The sequence below is a fragment of the Lactuca serriola genome, chromosome 8, assembly GCF_051521515.1.
Source record: "Lactuca serriola cultivar US96UC23 chromosome 8, Lser_US96UC23_V15, whole genome shotgun sequence".
Lineage (NCBI taxonomy): Eukaryota > Viridiplantae > Streptophyta > Magnoliopsida > Asterales > Asteraceae > Lactuca > Lactuca serriola.
In genome coordinates, this window is record NC_136415.1 from 31,845,888 (window position 1) to 31,866,561 (window position 20,674).

Consider the following 20,674-nt stretch of genomic DNA (forward strand, 5'->3'; position numbering starts at 1 on the left):
TTGGGTTCAAAAGTAGGGATGTGTTGATGATCAAATTACTTAGATAACTGTAGGATCCTGTAAAATTATTTTCCTTAAAATCTATTTCTTCTTGTTCTTGGGATACTACAAGTAGTTTTGTAGGAGAATTTTCACACTTAAATTATTTGGCACACAAGAAGATAAGCAAGATATCATGTTCCATTTAGATTGTTCAAGATTGTAGGAGTTTCAAAAAGTGGTGTGTTGTAAGGGTGAAAAGAATTGTGTTTCAGAAGCACAAAATAGTTGCAGGTAGTTAGTTGAAGTTTTGGAAGTTAGATTGTCTGTTGTATAATATATAGTTATAGCTCCAAATTTGGAAGTTAGTTATGCCCATTCAATGTTAATTTGTCATTCGTGTTTGGTATCGACAAACATGCACTCTGCACAACATACAAATATCAAACATCCTCCATCACTTGTATGATTATAATAATAATCATTGTCATAATGGGGTAACTAACCTATCTTGCAAGTTGACTCCTTCTGTTTGTTTGCTGCTTGAACATGATTTTGAATCTAAAAATTGTATATTCGTATTGGATGCTTTGAACCCTTCTATGGTCGCTAAAAACGTTGGTATGTTTTCTTGGAGGCTGGAATTGGGTCTACCCAAAATATAGTTTATAAAGGGTAGATGATAATGGTTTCTTAAACCACTAAAGTTAGTTGAATCAAGGTTGGGCCAAAACAAGATCGTTTTTTTGACAATTCAACAGACCTTCATGGCAGGAAAACATGAGAAACAAACAAGTCTGGGTTGCAGCGGTATTTAAAACAAATTCATCAGTTCATTATCTTTTCAGAACATTTATCTACTTTCCTGGTATTCATATACCTTTTGAAAGAGCTACTTAAACTAGTTTTTACACTGTTTGATGTGGGCATCGCCTAACCGTTATGATGATGTGGACGCCGGAAAATGCCGTGGTAACGGCTGCACACCGTCTCGCCTAGCCGTTTTTACGCGTTATGTGGGTTTTTTTAATGACCCGGTAAGTCTCATATATTTTTAAACCGATAGCAAAAAGTTAAATATAAAACAAAACATAAATAATCAAAAAGAAAAAAACTCTTCTATTGTGGAGGCTTATGGGTCTCACGTACACATCATAGTATTGGCATGGACATATCATTATATTAACTAGGTTATAACCCGTGGAAACCACGGTCAGAAAAATTAAAAATTTTATATAGACAAACAAAATTAATAACTATAAAAAAGGTATCAGATTATCGAATGTAAGTAATCATTAATTAATTTGATATGTAAAATAAACATAATACTTTATTTATAAAGTAAAAATAATTAACACATTTAAATGTTATAATGAAATGTATCAAGAAACTAAAGAAAACTTTAAAATGTATTAATTGAAAAAAATATGATGATTGTTTTTTATATTAAAACAACTAATAATTACAATAATTTGATTAATTTTGTTAAATTCAAGAAGTATTATCTGGAGTGCAGCTTAGGCACTTACAAGCCAATGAATTGATACATAACATATCAACTGCTTCTAAATATCATAAATTCACAACAAAAGGACAAGAGGCATTAAGAAAATCAAACACCTTCCTTAGAAAATCAACATTGTTTTCCTTTTAAGCACCAATGGGTGAGTAAATACTTGTTTTGGAATCCTTAAAGTTTTAGATTTCATACCAACATACAACCTTTGGCTAGTCTCCTGCAAGCATAACAAATCATTAAGTAAGTTATATCCTGTTTTGGAAGCCAATATATAACCTTTATCTACATTCTATTTTCATACCTCATAAAAGAAAATCAGACCATATACTTGTATTATCACAGAGGAGTGATATAAATATGTCTAGTGCCTTTTGTCAATAGCAAGTTGTTACTCATGAACACTTATTTTTTAGTTTGCAAGCTCTATAAAGAAAACCAAAAGCCAATGTGTTCCAAAATTTTAAAATGCAAGAGCAATATCTTCTCTGATGTTCCAAGTCGTGAAAAAAATACCATACTTGTCTTCTACTAAAAAAATGCACGATAAAAACCTACAATACGCATTAACATGGATCAGGTGTAATTACATAAAAGATGGATTAAGATACTAATAACACCTTATAGATTCAAACATGTAAGTTATAAATAAAACTAATATTCGAGACAATGAATTGGGTGTGTATTCAAATAAAATCATAGAATATTACCTTCTTGCTGGTAAAGAAGAAACATATCTATTGTGCCAAACAGTTGAAACAATTCATCAACCACATGGTATGCAGAAATTGAAGCAATTCGTGGAACACTTGATAAGAGCAAAAAATCCCATGGTAATTTTATCAAACACCTAGAGTGCAATTTGCAATATGTAAAGTAAAAAAGAGCAGCACCATGTTATTTTTAAAGGTTAGCTAATACAGAACCTGATATTTTGCATATAAACCTAATTTCAATAAACAAAACAAATAAAGCATCATCATATTCGGAAAAAGTCACATATCATTATGAACAATTAAAAAATAAGATAAAAATTAAAATCAAATATGTAAAATACACTTACAGGATGGAGCTATCGAGGACCCTTTTACACTCATATATTAGAATTTTAGTAGTCAGCATGTAGGCTTGAAATCAGATTTTAAAAGAAGAGGAAGATTAAAGTCTCATAGTTGTAGAAGAGAACAAAAAGCTATGGTAGGGTTTGAATTTTCTGCTTGATTATATGGAGACCGGAGAGTACGAAATTATGGCCGTAATTTTGGAGAGGGTTTAAATTTTCAATCTGGTTTTATGGAAAGGATTAGAATCCCTGATTTCTTGTGTAATTTAATTAGGAGAGTTCAAAGTGTAGCTAAAATGAAGGAGCGGGAAAGAGCGGGAAAGCAAAAGGTTGGGGAATATGAGCCTGCCACGTGGCAAATTAAGTGTAGAAAAATTGACATGTAGCATCTTAAAGGATTCTTTTATTATAAGAGAAAGAAGTCACATCAAGTTTTTTCAAGCATGACATTCGAACTTAAGATTTAGTAGGGTTTTCTTTATATTATTTACGTCATGCGTTTATGGGTGTCACATACACTGACAAACACTTTGTTTATTGATTTGATGATGATAACTTCTTATAACTAGAGTAAATTACAATCTGTTAGTAAACTTGTTGCTTTAGACCCCTGTAACAGTCTTTGTATAAAAAGATTGTGAAATACTTCTAGAGTTCTAGTTTATAGTATTCAAAGGCATTATGAAGAAATTGTGTATAGTATTTGTATGTCAAGACTGACACGATTTAAATTTGAAGAACCTAAAGACTCAAGGTAACTCTAGGAGTTTTAAATTTGTATAAATAATACTCTCATATAAATCCGAATATATCTTGAGCCGGTCTTACTTTTAAGTTTTATCTACATAGTAATATAAGTTTGTCTCAATCTGATATATATCTTAGAGATAACATATTTTCGGTTTCAAAATCAATTGTTTTTTATATCGTTTTATTTTGGGTACACAATCTTCCTTAATAAATGAAGGTTTTTTGCCACTTGTCATTCTCTCATGAGATTTGACACGTGTCATTTTGTGGTAATTTTGAAATAAATATTATCCACTTGTCAATTTTTGGTTTGTTTTCATTTTTAGTTAAAGTCATATAGTTATATATATAAAGTATTAAATATTATATATATGATATTAAATTATAATAAATACGTTTTTTTCTTTCTTATTTTAAAATTGTACACTAAAAAATATTTCATTTTTATACTTTAAGTTTAATTATTTTTTAAATCAACCCGTATAATATACGGGTCTCACACCTAGTACATATTAAATATGAAAGTCTATCGTTAAGTCCACGTAATTTAGTCATTAGTCATTCCAAAAATATATTCGAATTTCTAGATCAATTACACATATTTTCGTGTACCAACCCTACTCCTATACATACTTGATACTTCGATGACAAGGTGGGAAAATGCTGTCCGGATGGGTGGCATCGCCCGACCCGTATCCTATGCCTCCAATAACAGCCGCCTGGTGATTTACTGAAATCAATGACATGAAAGCTGTGCGGCGACTCAATAAACCCATTCAATCCTTGGAAACAAATAGAAGGAACCTGTCATCCATAGCCACACCCTTACCAGTCGACGCACATGGCCCCATCTGGAAACCCCAGGAAACCCCTTCGTATGTGCCTACATACCCTATTCGTCTATCCGTTTTACACCAAATTTTGCAAAAATGTGCGAGAGAAAGTTTACCCATGGAAGGAATGGCTTGTCATGGCTGTATAATTCAGTATGGACTGTGGACAAACACTTTAACTTCAAATATGCTCATAAATATGTACTCAAAATGTGGGTTGCTGGAGCATGCGCGGAGAGTGTTCGATGAAATGCCTGAAAGAAGCCTAGTTTCTTGGAATACCATGATTGGTTCATATACCCAAAATGGAAACGAAAGGGAAGCTCTTGATCTTTTTGTTCAGATGCAAAGAGAAGGGACCGAATTCAGTGAATTCACACTTTCAGGCGTTTTATGTGCTTGTGCAGCTGAGTTTGCAGTGTTCGAGTGTAGGCAGTTACATGCTTTTGCTCTCAAAACATCTATGCTTGAAAACATGTTTGTTGGCACTGCTTTACTTGATGTTTATGCCAAATGCAACCTACTAAAAGATGCAATCCGTGTGTTTGAGTATATGCCCGAAAGGAGTGCTGTGACATGGAGTTCAATGGTTGCAGGATATGTGAAAAACGAGCTTCATGAGGAAGCATTGATGACGTTTAAAAAAGTACAAACTACAGGAGTTGAATTCAACCAGTTCATTCTTTCTTCAGTTCTTGCAGCTTGTGCAGCTATAGCTGCTAAAATTGAAGGAATTCAAGCACATGCAGTGTTGTTCAAAACAGGTTTCATTCTAAACTTCTTTGTTTCTTCTTCGTTAGTAGACATGTACTCCAAATGTGGAAGCATCAATGAAGCTTATTTAGTGTTCTCATGTGTAAAAGAGAAGAATATCGTTTTACTAAATGCAATGATTTCTGGGTTTTCAAGACATGGTCGATCCATGGAAGCAATGATATTATTTGAAAAAATGCAACAAATTGGTTTGCAACCAAATGAGGTTACTTATGTATCTGTATTGTCTGCTTGTGGCCATATGGGGTTAGTGAAAGAAGGGAAGAAATACTTTGAAATGATGATAAAAGAACATAATTTATCAGCTAATGTTGTTCATTATTCATGCATGGTTGATGTTCTTGGTAGAACAGGTTTGATCAATGAAGCTAAAATCTTGATTGATAAAATGCCATTTGAGGCTACTGCTTCCATTTGGGGATCACTTTTAAGCTCATGTAGAGTCTATGGAAATATCGAGTTAGCTGAGATTGCTGCTAAACATTTGTTTGAAATTGAACCTGAAAATGCTGGAAATCATGTGTTGCTTTCAAACATTTATGCTGCAAATAGAAAATGGGATGAAGTTATACAAGCAAGAAAGCTTCTTAAAGAAACAGAAGTAAAGAAAGAAAGAGGTAAGAGTTGGATTGAGGTTAAAGACAAAGTTCATGCCTTTATGGTTGGAGAAAGAAACCATGATAGAATCCATGAGATTTATTCAAAGTTGGAGGGTATTCTTGAAGAAATGAGAAAGTTTGGTTATAGATGTGAGACACAACATGATTTACATAATGTTGAAGAGAATCAGAAAGAGGAACTTTTAAGGTACCATAGTGAGAAACTTGCTTTTGTTTTTGGAGTAATGTGTTTACCTTCTTCTGCTCCTATAAGAATCATGAAGAATCTTAGGATTTGTGGGGATTGCCATGTTTTTATGAAGTTGGCATCCAAGATTACAGGAAGGGAGGTTGTAGTAAGGGATACAAATCGGTTTCATCATTTTAGGAATGGGTTTTGTTCTTGTGGAGAGTTTTGGTAATGTTATGGAAACTTTAATGTTATTTGATTTAAGTTTGATTATTCTAGTGCTAATAAATGATAACCACTTTATATAAATATATACAAAACTCGGAGGAATTCATCAGAAACCATCCAACTATTAGAAAAAAAAATCTTATTGATTATGAATTTATGATTTGATAATGTCGAAACAATCTTATTGGAAGGATAGGAATGTTTTGTTGGATATATTTGGTAAAGCTGAAACAAACATAAATAAACTATAACTATAAATTTTGAGAATAAACGAAATCGGTGCATAAACTAAAAAGCATACCATTAACATTTTGTTCTGACATTGTAGCTCCCTACACAATGACTCAAGTTTATTTTGAATAGTAATAGCTGAAAATGAGAGAATAATAACATTAAAGCAAAAATTGCGAAAATACACAAGGGAAAGAAGTGACTTTCTTTTGAAATAAATTTCCAAAACAATAATTAGTTTATATTTATCAAGTGATGCGGAAACTCACTGCTAAATCAATACATACTTAAACAATGATAATGAAGATAAAAGATTAGCATATAGTCTACTGCTATTGAAACAAGGTTCTCCATCTGCTTTAACATAACATAAATAGGTGGAATTTAGCAAAATACGATTAAAATATAAAAAAATCAATAAATTTGTATTATGATTTGTGGATTATTCGTTACATGCAATTTTCAAGCGTGATGGGCGTAATTCAAATGAGCTTGTTCTGAATTTTCATTTCCACTTGAACCTTCACCAACAGAAGTAGTTGAAATTTCCAAGTTTAAATTGAATCCATGATCGCTTCTTGTATCAGAAATTGCAAAACTTTATAAATTTTAAAAGAAACAACGCAGACTGACAAAGTGTGATTGTGGTTGATGAAAGTTGTATTACCGTGATAAGTTGAAGGAAGCATGTTGTTTCCTTGGTAAGTATTGCCTTCAAAGTTGGTGATTGTTTCCCTTCTAAATCCCACATGTCAAAGCCATGCTCCAAATTCAAAATTAACATACAAAGTCGCTTGGCCATGGTACCAACAACTACATACAATGTAAATTACAACCGGAAAATAAATAGTTGATTGGATGAAGATCACTATTTCATACAATAAAAGTAGATGTATTAGCAAAAATTAACAAATGAAAAGGAGATAAGAGATTGAAATTACCAAATTAAGAAAATAAGTGTAACATGTCTCAGGTCGTTTTCATTTCGGAATGACGATCAAGGATTGGGTATTAGCAGGGTTAGAATCATTGAGGAAGTTAGTTTTGGAGCTCATTTAGAGGTGGATGGTGTATTGGATGAACCGGGTATTCGGCTGTGATGTGGAGCTAAAGGGGTATTTCGGTAATTTATCAGTTGGGCTTTAATTGGAAGTAGATGTTCGTTCAGAATATCTTATGGCTTGTATGAGTTGATAATAGTGTAGGGCTTTTCAATAGCTTTTCATGGGTATAAGGATGGTGGGAGTCGGAGTTGTATCAAAGAAGTTATCGCTTTCAGATTAAATTAGGGTTTGGAGGAAGACCTTAGTACGCTGGGCGTACTAACATGAAGAGCTATACACCATGCGTAAAGGAGTGTACCCTTAGCGTACAAAGATGAGTGGGTTGGGGTGCGAGACCTCATACGCTGGGCGTAGGAGGAGGTATGCTGGGCGTATGAGAGGAAATTAAAAACCCTAATACCGAGTATTGTACCCTATATAAGCATAATGTTAGTCATTTTTCTTCATTTCCAAGCCAACCTCCATATCTTAGAAACCCTAATTCAGCCATGTTGCCTCTTAACGGTGTTCTTGAGCTCTTGGATGGATTTGGTACTCTTTTATGCTTTTGGAAGGAAAGAAGAGGAGTTTGAAGTTGCTTGGCTTGGTGGAATGACCTTAGATCCAGAGCCATCATCTTGTGGGGAAGCCATTTGAGGTATCAAGTTTCAATCTTGCCTTGTGTATGAATAGATCTCCTCATGACTAATTTATTGTGATTTTGGCCTTCTTTTTGAGTTAATGGATGATCTAAGTTGTTTAAAGGTTCATCCTTTCAGATCTGAGTTTGTTTTGGTATCTTTGAGCATAAAGATGCAAGATTTATGTGTATTATGGGGTCAGGCATGTATTAAGTCACCCATTAAGTCCCTTTCTAGCTTAAGAGATTTATTTGGTCATATGTGGACGTAAAGTTGGCAAATTTACGTGATATTCTAGCTCAAGGAGGTCAGATCTGTGGTTTGGGAAGCTTTGTCTTAATGGATTAAGTGGAAATGAGGTTTGGGCTGGATAAAGTGAGTACGCTGGGAGTACAAGCAGGTATGTGCAGCGTGTAAGCCTCCAAGCGAGTACGCTGTGTATACATGTTTGTACGCCCCACGTACTCTGTCTAAGTGGGTTTGTTTTGGGCTACCTTCTTAGGCCTAGTTGCTTAGTGTCTTGTTGGGCCATTTGAGAAGGTGTGTTTTGGTAAAGGGTTAAGCAGTGAGCTTTAGGGTAAGGACCAAGTGAGGGTTTGGGCCCAATGAGTTTGGTCTTGGGACTTGGTGGGCCCAATGGGTTTGGGTCATTAATGGGCCTGGTTAGTTGGGCCATCTTTAGGTCTAGTGCTAGGGTTTAGCCTTTCTTAGTTATTGATTATGGTGTTGGGTTGTTTGGCTCAGTTCGGGAGCCATTTCGCAACAGCAGCGACAGTGTAGGATTACTCGCATAGCGGTTGATGTGAGTCTTCTCACTATACTTACTTGTGTGGTAATTTATGTGTGACCAGAGGGTCTTATTCGTGTTACCGACCGGAGGGTCTTATTTGCTTAAACTGAGACATGTGTTACTATGCATTCTGTCTTTACGACTTATGGTGTTATATTATTCTCTCTGTGTGTGTATGTGTGTGTGTGTGTGTGTGTATATATATATATATATATATATATATATATATATATATATATATATATATTGAGTTATGACCGAAGGGTCCATTCCGAGACATGAGACCGGAGGGTCTTCACTGAGACTCATGACTGGAGGGTCCTTATCGAGATATAGCCATGATAGGCTAATTATTTGTGTATGTAGTATTTTGGGGAACTCACTAAGCTCCATGCTTAAAGTGTTGATTTAAATGTGTTTCAGGTACTTCTGTAGATTTCGGGAAGGCGGAGGCATGATTGTACATATTCTCCAACTTATGAGATCTTGTGGATTCTGGGATACCCTGATATAGTTTTGATAACAACTTATAATTTATGTGATAACTTGAAATTATGAGTAATGTTTGGTGAAACAAAAATGAAAATTTTGTCTTGAAATTTAAGGTGTTACAATTTGGTATCTGTGACAACCCAAGTTATTCCGTTACATTTCCCCGTTGCCGTTAACAGAATATTCCAGTTTATAAAGTTCCATTAATTAGAGGTTGTCAAAGTTAATAAACATTCCATTTGTTTACATTTAATATGCCGTTAAGTCGTGATAAAAAGTAATAAAAACACATAACACCCATTTCCATTTATTTGGAAAATGTTAAGTTTTATTGTTACAACCACTAAATCGGGTGCGACCAAAAGCCCCGTTTAACGGCAGTATTGGGTAGAATTCCATTGAGCTCCAACTCCCACCCATATATAAAGGGGAGTAAACTCCATTTGGAGCTTTTCCACCCTGTCTCTCTATACTCTCTCTCTAGGCTCGTTTTCGACTCGAAAACCGCGATTTCCGACTCCTAAACGTAAGACTATCAACCCTAACTTGTTCTATGCGTACATTATTGTCTTTTTAGCCTAAAAATCACAAGATTGAGACACGAAAAAGGAGTTTACGGCCTAAGTGCCTCCTTAGGCCGTAAACCCCCAAAAGATGGCCAAAATGACTTAAGAATGTCCCTAATGGCTTGGGAATAAATCAAGGGAATTGCCTAGGAGTGTTTAAACATTAAATCACAATGATTTAGGGCATAAAAGAGAGTTTACGGCCCAAGCACATGCTTAGGCCGTAAACCCCTCAAAACCATGTCAAAAAGCCCCCAAAACACTCCCAAATCACCCTTAGGCTTCATACATAATTTAGGGACTTAGTATTTTGGGTTTAGCACAATTAAACACAATGAGATGAAAGGGAAAAAGGAGTTTACGGCCCAGGTGTATACCAAGGCCGTAAACACCCCTAAATGTGCCAAAATGTGGTTTTTGCCCCCCAAATGGCCTTAGACTATTTCTATAAAATGCTAGGAAGGTATTAAGGGCTTAAAATCAAAGAATGGTGGGTGTATGAGAGTTCACGGCCAAGCCATAGAGCTTACGGCCGTAAACTCTCAAGGATTGGTCTTTTGGACCATAAACACTAAAGGAGTGCCCTTTTGGAACCCCAAACACCCCCTATAGCCTTGAATGATTACTAGAAGTGAGTTAAGGGCTTAAAACTTCATTAAATCCATGATATGAGAGTTTACGGCTGTAAACTCCCTTGGGAGTTGTCCTTACGCCGTAAACTCCAATATGATGCCCTTAGAAGCCTTAAACCCACTCATGCCTTTTTGGAAAAGTACTTAGAATAATCCCATGAACAAGTAGAAGCCTTAAAACACACTAGATACCCTCACCATGAGTTTACGGCCGTAAACTCATGGTGAGATGTCCCTGGGCCGTAAACACAACTTTGGGAGTTTACTCTCGGAGAGTAAACTCCATTCCTAAGCCATACGCACCTTTAGACGCTACCCGGGACACCGAAACACTTATCCAAAGTGTTTTCCGCTCCTTTGAGCGCGTATACGTGTTTAATTAGTATTAAATATACTAATTATATGTGAACATATGTTATCATATGTTAAATAGGTCATTGAGAGTGTTCGAGTCCTTGCGTGACACCGAATGCCCAAACGACACCCTCATCAGACCTACTTACACCAGGTGAGTTCATACCCCTGAATGAACCTTTTAAATGTTTTAACATGTTTTATAGGGGGGGGGGGGGAATACAAGTTAAACATGCCAGTTATCATATCAATCACATGTGATTGATAACCCGCATGCACAAGATTTTACCACTGTACACTGTTTTACCGAGTAGGACACTATAAATGGCTTTCAAAAAGGGTTTTCACTTGTTCAAGTTCTTAATTTTATTGCTTTATCAAAGTTCCATTTTCAAACTAATTTATGAAAGATTCCCAAAGATTTATAAAGGTTTTCACACTTATTTTACCAAAGAATACAAATACGATTTTCCTGAGTATAAAGGTTTTTCCAAGGTTTTCATGTATACTTTTACTTGTTAGTTACTGCTGCTTCACTTATACTTATTTTTAAACTCCTACTCGATAACGCTTTCACTTTGTGATGCGTTTATACTTGGTATTGTCTCTATTTCGCTTATACTTGTAGTCGCTTATACTTGATAGACGCTCTTACTTCACTTATCGTCGTTTCCACTTCGTGATACACTTACACTTGGTACACTTATACTTCACGATTCGATTATCCCACTCTGTACGCTTATACTTCACGACTCGGATGTTCCACTGTACGCTTATACTTCACGACTCGGATGCTCCACTGTATGCTTATACTTCACGACTCGGATGTTCCACTGTACACTTATACTTCACTGTATGATACCACTTGATACACACTCAAGCGTAGTTAGATGTATGTTTGTGCTTGTATAGATGCATATAAATAATGATCGAAGGAATTAGGAAGGCTTGTCCGCCCTATTTCCTTTTCTTCGTTGAGATGTGGTCTGGTGGGATCGGATGTCCATCCGAAGGTCGTTGATTCATTAGTTATATATTATGTACACAAGCATAGACATACGGGTTTACTTCAGTCAATTCAGTTAAGAGTCTCTACCTCTCGTTCAACACTTACATTAGAAACCGACTAGTTGGAAGTCTCTACCCACTATTTGGGATGCATCTTCAGGACACGGCCTTCTCCGTCGTCTAGTTGGTAACCAGAGTCTCCTGTAGGGAGAGCGGACATTGTGTGTATAGATCTATACGGGATTGACAACCCCGCACCCAGACGGCTAACTACAGTCCCGGCCTACTAAGCCAACGGGTGACAAATGTCACATTTTAGACGCTTGTAGGGCGTCTGGTACTCTAGTCAGTATGGTTACGAGTATCCCGGGTTACCTTATAATTCATTGGCTTTAAGGTAACGGTATTTCTCTGGCAATTTACACTGTATGCTGGTAACTCATGTTTAGAGTCACACTGTTTTGACCTTACAAGACATATCTTTCATTTGATACTGTCTGGGGTCTGTTATCTCTGTTTTGACCTTACAAGACGTATCTTTCGTTTGATACTGTCTGGGGTCTGTCTTTCATTGTTTTGACCTTACAAGACGTATCTTTCATTTGATACTGTCTGGGGTCTGTCTTTCACTGTTTTTGACCTTACAAAACATATCTTTCATTTGATATTGTCTGGGGTCTGTCTTTCACTGTTTTGGACCTTACCAGCTGTACCTTTCATTTGGTACCTTCTGGGGTCTGTGTCTCTATTTGTTAGACTGAACCAGGCGTGTCGTTCGTTCGATACTCTCCTGGAGTCTATGATTCCTTTGCCTTAGTCAGCAGTCCTCACTGCTGAGGCATATGTTATTTCCCTTTTGCCTCTTACTTTCTTTAATAATCAAATTCAGTATTTTGATAATGATAGCAATTAAGGGAAAACCACTTTTTACCATATAACACTGACCAGTCTTGGTAGAAGGCTGCTCTGATTAAAGAAAATATAGGATTTTCTGGAAAGAACTCTAATACACTGTAAACACTTAAACTATTACTTTATAAAGTTATTTGAATGAACTGTCACTAAATACTTATGAACTCACCAGCATTTGTAAAAATGCTAATACTCGCTTTTCAAATAACTTGTATTCTTAGGTTAGCATTAGACAGGTACATCCCCGGAGCTGTTGATGAAGATAGATTAGTACCGCGCTGTATTTATTTCTATTACTTGTATTACTTTGATGTATTAATGTAACCATGTAAAACTATTACTATTAATGCAATGTTTTGTTGTACTTTGATTACTATAATGCATGTGTTGTGATACTTGACATGACGTCATCCACCCCAGAACGTTTCCGCCGTTCCGGTTTTGGGGTGTGACAGATTGGTATCAGAGCATTGTTTATAGTGAGCTAAATATATCAATTCATAAAAGATATACAACCTATAAACACAAAGGGATAAAACACTCTGACCAAGAATTATACTTTAAAATATAACCATATTTTACCAAAGTATAATAACATCCAGAATCTAAACACTCGAACAAAAGTATCACAAGAAGAACAAGAATATAAGTCTTCGGATGTTGAGCATTACCGTCAAACCTGGGCAGTTATGTAATCGTAAGCTAGGATAAATGTAACCTGATCAACTATATTTATCCGAGATGCGATGAACGTGTGCTCGGGAGTGATAGTGGTGTGCCGCAGGTCTGAAACTTACCAACTAGGAATGCTAGAGCCAAACATAAAGTTAAAATACTATAGGAGTATTTTAGAACACTAAAAGATCCACACTAATCCCAGAATGAAACTCAGAAGATAAGAATCAAACAAGAATTAAAATACCATAGGGGTATTTTAGAATCCATTAACAACCTTGTGTGAATAACTAAAAAGATCCTTATTGATATACCTACAACTACAGAGGGTGTACTCCCAAGGTTATATATAATAAGGATCCCATAGGCTAAGAATATGTGGTTTCGCTCTACTTCCTTTTCCTTGTTTGGATGTGGATCCCGAGTAGTATCACATATTCGAAGGACTATTGGATCTAAGTTATATATGATTTGTATACCCTGTGTAATCGTAGCAGGACTCGATATGGATCATACAGTGAAATGTTAATAATCTCTTAGGATTCTTTAGACATTTCCATTCTCGCACGAACCCTGTAGACAACCCTATCCACTTCAGTGCTCGGCAGATGAGTTGATACAGACCCAGAGAAGGTTCATTGAGAAGATTTCCTGTTCGGAAATAAATGAACTAGGTCGAGACTATTGAATTCACCAGGTGCCTATATTCTTTTAGGGACATCGGTGAGAGATTCGCCTAAACTTCGGAGATTCCTAGTTATCCATCATGAAGTGGTGACACCCAAAGTTGGAATCAGAAGGAAGGCGGAGTAGAAATTCAATATGTCTTCACCAGAAAAGAACCCTAGGTAACTACCCGAAGGAAACCAACGCCGATTCCAGTCAAAGATACGAGGCAGACCGAGGGAGCCAGTACATGGAACCCGAGAATTGTCTTTTCCTCGTGTTCATCACACTAATAAACCCTTAAAATAATACAATTTAGTGAGTTAGTGGTTACACTACTCACGCTATGTGTTAGGTAAATCGTCGATTCCCGTTGCCAGATACACGATTAGGGCGGATCCCCACACCTTTATTGAGAGTGCTTAGCCATGAGCTTTCATGAGCCTCTCTTTCCGCAGTTTCGTTCCGAACCGTTCTCAAATCTCTCCAGGCCGGAGAGTGAAACCTTTCCCAGTATAAAAGGTAACTTAGTAGGAACGACTCGCATTTTATGGCCTTTTTCCAATACTCATACACCCACTTCGATTACCAGGACTACATCATAGGGATGTAGGTCGACACTCAGACGACCAGTACCCCAGGGACGGGAAAATTTATGCCTAATACGTTCAGGACAGAAATGTCTAGGGTTAACCATCGTCTCTCATTACCTTGTATTCCTTTCCGTGTAGGAAAATCATGCCACCGAAGAAGCGTAACCAATCCATAAGCAAGAAACCTACTCTCTTATTCGATGAAGCTATGTTCCAAGCCGCAGTCTCAGCAGCCGTAGCAGCTGTCATGGCTCACCTGAATGCTAACACCGCCAATGTTGGCAAGGGCCCTGTCGGGATTTCCAATCCTGGTAATGGACAACAGCAACCAACACTTCCATACTCAGCCACCCAAGAACCTCACTCAAACCCACTAAAGAGAAAAATCAAGATTGAGGAGGGAAGTACCTCGGCTCAAGGACCTTCCGAAGGGCAACGAGCTGAGGCAGTCTATATCCCTGTCAATCCTTCCCTCCTGACTCCAAGAAGACCGTACCTAGGAGACCTTCCCCACTGCAGCAAGTGCAACTACCATCATCATGGTGCCTGCCGGGAACTCTTATGTGCTAGGTGCAACATGAAGGGGCATACGGCTCGTGTATGCAGAACTCCGGTGGAGCGTATTGCATCAATCACCAATGTGACGACAAATCCAGTTTGTCGTATATGTGGTGAAATGGGACACTTCAAGAAGGACTGCCCAGCCGAAGGGAAAGACAAAGGCACAGGAGGAGTCTAACTCTAATGCTTAGGGAGAAGCATCAAGGAACTCGGTAGATTTTGGTACGTCTCTCGATCTCAGATAACTAAACTAAATACATTAAAATATTAATTCAAAATGTAAATTCTTCCCAGTAAGGCGAAAGTCGCAGCACTGTTATAAGATTTAAAAATTCATCAGGTAAAACTATAATGGCTAAACATATACGTTACGACCATGTATATTTAAGATGGACAGACCTAGAGTGAGCGAATGCCGCCTCATTTCCTGTTCCTCGTTTGGTTGTGGATTTAGTGCGGGGTCGCTCAGTCAACAGTCCTCCCCACCTTAAATATACATGACTAGTATATGTGAGGCGATTATAGAAGTGCCTTGTGAGAATTCTTTCATGAAAAGGTACTCTATCCGGAAACACTTAGAACTCTCTATAGTTCCACGTCGATTCTATCGGTCCAGGTATCCGCGGTAGTGATATACAGGACGAAACCCGAGACACCTAGAACTTGTGTGCCTGTTCGGCACATGACTCTATCGATCTTCATTATACATCATGTCGGAGTGTGCCAACTTCGGCGACTCTATTGATCATGGCTCGACTTCGTGCAACCATGTGTACATTCTTAGTGCTGTGTAAAAAGAACTTTCTCCATAGCCATGTCGGCGAATAAAGGTTCTTCCGAACCTGAACATAACACAAATAATCTAACCTAATGCGATCCGTCAATCGTCCGTCTTATCTCAAACCTTCCGAAGTACCCAAGAGAGGGTACCGTGCGCCGTTGACCGACCCCTCGTAATCAGATGAACACCGAAGTGAACGACATTGCTGATACTCCAGAAGACAACAACCATCCGAAGCGTACTTCATAGTTTCCCCAAAAAGACCCTTCGCACCTCGCACATCAGGTTCGTGAACCTAGAGAACAGAACTCATGAGACTGACCACTATAACCAGGTATATGCATAAAGGTGGCATATAATTGAGATAAAAAAGATTTAAGGTGTGTGTTTCCTCCCTATTCCCTGTTCCTCATTGGGTTGTGGGTTTGGGGTGGAGTCGCACAGCTGAACATCCTGCCGACCTCAATTGTATACTGCCTGCATACACCCAGTATTGAGGTTAGACTAGACTTGAGCTCTACCACGAACCTCTTCGCAAAACACTTTCACCCTATTCCATAACATAGGAGCCGAAGTCAAGAGAATCACTGCGGGTTAAACTAGTAAAGTTCCGAGTGATGAGACCCTATACTCACTAGAATTGACCTAGACCGAGGAAACTCAGAACCTTTGGAAGAGTAGTTGCAGTAGATGCTCTTGCTACTCAGGCACCTTGCCCACCCTGTTATAGACAGGTAGTGCCTATCATCCTCCACCCTCTCGCATGGAGGAAATCGTCGTCGCCCTGTAGACGATGAAATACACTTTCTGAAGTGAACACTAGGATACCGAGAACCACAGGATAACCTTCACATCCAAGAATACTTGGTCAAGTGCGGAAGTAGTTGCGTTAAAACTCATGACCTAGATCCCGAAGAGATTATAGGCTTGACACTAGCCTTGGTGTTAGTCGAAGGGTTATGCAGGAACATACGTTTTCCGCACTAGAGTAAACCAAAGTCTTAGGGATTCATTGGACTATTAGGTGTCCACGAATACCATCTCACGCAGAGATAGTAGAACTACCTCCCGAGATAGTCCAACACTCGTCTAGTGAAACCCTATCTTCCCGACCCTCAGGGTTTCCGCACCTCAAGAACCTTTAGTGCAGATTTGCTTTGCACAAGCGTGAGATAGACACTCTACAGCAAACTGATAACCATAGTCATGCAACCCACTCGACGATCTAGAAAGTCTCTATCAGTCAGTTGACAGAAAACACGAGACCAAAGACCACTCGAGATTTCTAAGAACCAACCTGAAGGACTACACGCACAGTACGAGTGAGAACGTTAGGAACTTCGGAATGGCGATCACGCCAGTGATGATCTTGCCATAGAAGTGCACTATGTTCTGAGTACTGAAGAGCTCTACCATTCCGAGAGCTTAGGACCATATGAGAATTCTCATGGAGATTTGGTCCAACCCTTTTTCAGGCCGCTACTTCTTTCGGATATACCACAAGATTCACACCCGATCGATCCACTTCTTAGAATAGATATGCGATTGCCTGACATCACTCTTCATACCTCACTCATCTTGATAGAATCCATTGAGAACCCTAACCATGTAGATACACCAGTTGGAACCCACTAGCTACGTTATACGGAATTCGCCTCCCGTACGTGAAGGTCTGTCGGAATGACAAACACAGACTAGAGTTCACTTGGGAATGTGAGGACAACCGTGTAGGAAGTACTCTCTTACCTCTACTTGGCCATTCATACCTACTTCCTTGCCTAGAACTGAATTTCGGGACGAATTTCCCTCTAACGGGGGGATGATGTGACAACCCAAGTTGTTCCGTTACATTTCCCCGTTACCGTTAACGGAATATTCCAGTTTATAAAGTTCCGTTAATTAGAGGTTGTCAAAGTTAATAAACATTCCATTTGTTTACATTTAATATGCCGTTAAGTCGTGATAAAAAGTAATAAAAACACATAACACCCATTTCCATTTATTTGGAAAATGTTAAGTTTTATTGTTACGACCACTAAATCGGGTGCGACCAAAAGCCCCGTTTAACGGCAGTATTGGGTAGAATTCCATTGAGCTCCAACTCCCACCCATATATAAAGGGGAGTAAACTCCATTTGGAGCTTTTCCACCCTGTCTCTCTATACTCTCTCTCTAGGCTCGTTTTCGACTCGAAAACCGCGATTTCCGACTCCTAAACGTAAGACTATCAACCCTAACTTGTTCTATGCGTACATTATTGTCTTTTTAGCCTAAAAATCACAAGATTGAGACACGAAAAAGGAGTTTACGGCCTAAGTGCCTCCTTAGGCCGTAAACCCCCAAAAGATGGCCAAAATGACTTAAGAATGTCCCTAATGGCTTGGGAATAAATCAAGGGAATTGCCTAGGAGTGTTTAAACATTAAATCACAATGATTTAGGGCATAAAAGAGAGTTTACGGCCCAAGCACATGCTTAGGCCGTAAACCCCTCAAAACCATGTCAAAAAGCCCCAAAAACACTCCCAAATCACCCTTAGGCTTCATACATAATTTAGGGACTTAGTATTTTGGGTTTAGCACAATTAAACACAATGAGATGAAAGGGAAAAAGGAGTTTACGGCCCAGGTGTATACCAAGGCCGTAAACACCCCTAAATGTGCCAAAATGTGGTTTTTGCCCCCCAAATGGCCTTAGACTATTTCTATAAAATGCTAGGAAGGTATTAAGGGCTTAAAATCAAAGAATGGTGGGTGTATGAGAGTTCACGGCCAAGCCATAGAGCTTACGGCCGTAAACTCTTAAGGATTGGTCTTTTGGACCATAAACACTAAAGGAGTGCCCTTTTGGAACCCCAAACACCCCCTATAGCCTTGAATGATTACTAGAAGTGAGTTAAGGGCTTAAAACTTCATTAAATCCATGATATGAGAGTTTACGGCTGTAAACTCCCTTGGGAGTTGTCCTTACGCCGTAAACTCCAATATGATGCCCTTAGAAGCCTTAAACCCACTCATGCCTTTTTGGAAAAGTACTTAGAATAATCCCATGAACAAGTAGAAGCCTTAAAACACACTAGATACCCTCACCATGAGTTTACGGCCGTAAACTCATGGTGAGATGTCCCTGGGCCGTAAAATCATGGTGAGATGTCTCTGGGCCGTAAACACAACTTTGGGAGTTTACTCTTGGAGAGTAAACTCCATTCCTAAGCCATACGCACCTTTAGACGCTACCCGAGACACCCAAACACTTATCCAAAGTGTTTTCCGCTCCTTTGAGCGCGTATACGTGTTTAATTAGTATTAAATATACTAATTGTATGTGAACATATGTTATCATATGTTAAATAGGTCATTGAGAGTGTTCGAGTCCTTGCGTGACACCGAACGCCCAAACGGCACCCTCGTCGGACCTACTTACACCAGGTGAGTTCATACCTCTGAATGAACCTTTTAAATGTTTTAACATGTTTTATAGGGGGGGAATACAAGTTAAACATGCCAGTTATCATATCAATCACATGTGATTGATAACCCGCATGCACAAGATTTTACCACTGTACACTGTTTTACCGAGTAGGACACTATAAATGGCTTTCACTTGTTCAAGTTCTTACTTTTATTGCTTTATCAAAGTTCCATTTTCAAACTAATTTATGAAAGATTCCCAAAGATTTCTAAAGGTTTTCACACTTATTTTACCAAAGAATACAAATGCGATTTTCCTGAGTATAAAGGTTTTTCCATGGTTTTCATGTATACTTTTACTTGTTAGTTACTGCTGCTTCACTTATACTTATTTTTAAACTCCTACTCGATAACGCTTTCACTTTGTGATGCGTTTATACTTGGTATTGTCTCTATTTCGCTTATACTTGTAGTCGCTTATACTTGATAGACGCTCTTACTTCACTTATCGTCGTTTCCACTTCGTGATACACTTACACTTGGTACACTTATACTTCACGATTCTATTATCCCACTCTGTACGCTTATACTTCACGACTCGGATGTTCCACTGTACGCTTATACTTCACGACTCGGATGCTCCACTGTATGCTTATACTTCACGACTCGGATGTTCCACTGTACACTTATACTTCACTGTATGATACCACTTGATACACACTCTACCGTAGTTAGATGTATGTTTGTGCTTGTATAGATGCATATAAATAATGATCGAAGGACTTAGAAAGGCTTGTCCGCCCTATTTCCTTTTCTTTGTTGAGATGTGGTCTGGTGGGATCGGATGTCCATCCGAAGGTCGTTGATTCATTAGTTATATATTATGTACACAAGCATAGACATACGGGTTTACTTCAGTCAATTCAGTTAAAAGTCTCTACCTCTCGTTCAACACTTACATTAGAAACCGACTAGTTGGAAGTCTCTACCCACTATTTGGGATGCATCTTCAGGACACGGCCTTCTCCGTCGTCTAGTTGGTAACCAGAGTCTCCTGTAGGGAGAGCGGACATTGTGTGTATAGATCTATACGGGATTGACAACCCCGCACCCAGACGGCTAGCTACAGTCCCGGCCTACCAAGCCAACGGGTGACAAATGTCACATTTTAGACGCTTGTAGGGCGTCTGGTACTCTAGTCAGTATGGTTACGAGTATCCCGGGTTACCTTATAATTCATTGGCTTTAAGGTAACGGTATTTCTCTGGCAATTTACACTGTATGCTGGTAACTCATGTTTAGAGTCACACTGTTTTGACCTTACAAGACATATCTTTCATTTGATACTGTCTGGGGTCTGTTATCTCTGTTTTGACCTTACAAGACGT

General features: G+C 38.2%; 1 protein-coding gene across 1 annotated transcript; it reads left to right on the forward strand.

Moving 5' to 3' along the window:
• Positions 1 to 3,923: 3,923 nt before the first annotated feature.
• On the forward strand, positions 3,924 to 5,977 carry LOC145070469 (Pentatricopeptide repeat (PPR) superfamily protein). Its single transcript, XM_079017407.1, has one exon. The coding sequence runs from the start codon at positions 4,053 to 4,055 to the stop codon at positions 5,934 to 5,936; it is 1,884 nt and encodes a 627-aa protein (XP_078873533.1). The 5' UTR covers positions 3,924 to 4,052; the 3' UTR covers positions 5,937 to 5,977.
• Positions 5,978 to 20,674: the final 14,697 nt, after the last annotated feature.

What these genes read in the sequence shown, in the direction of transcription:
- LOC145070469 (XM_079017407.1), top strand. Translation starts at nt 4,053, where the DNA reads ATGAAAGCTGTGCGGCGACTCAATAAACCCATTCAATCCTTGGAAACA.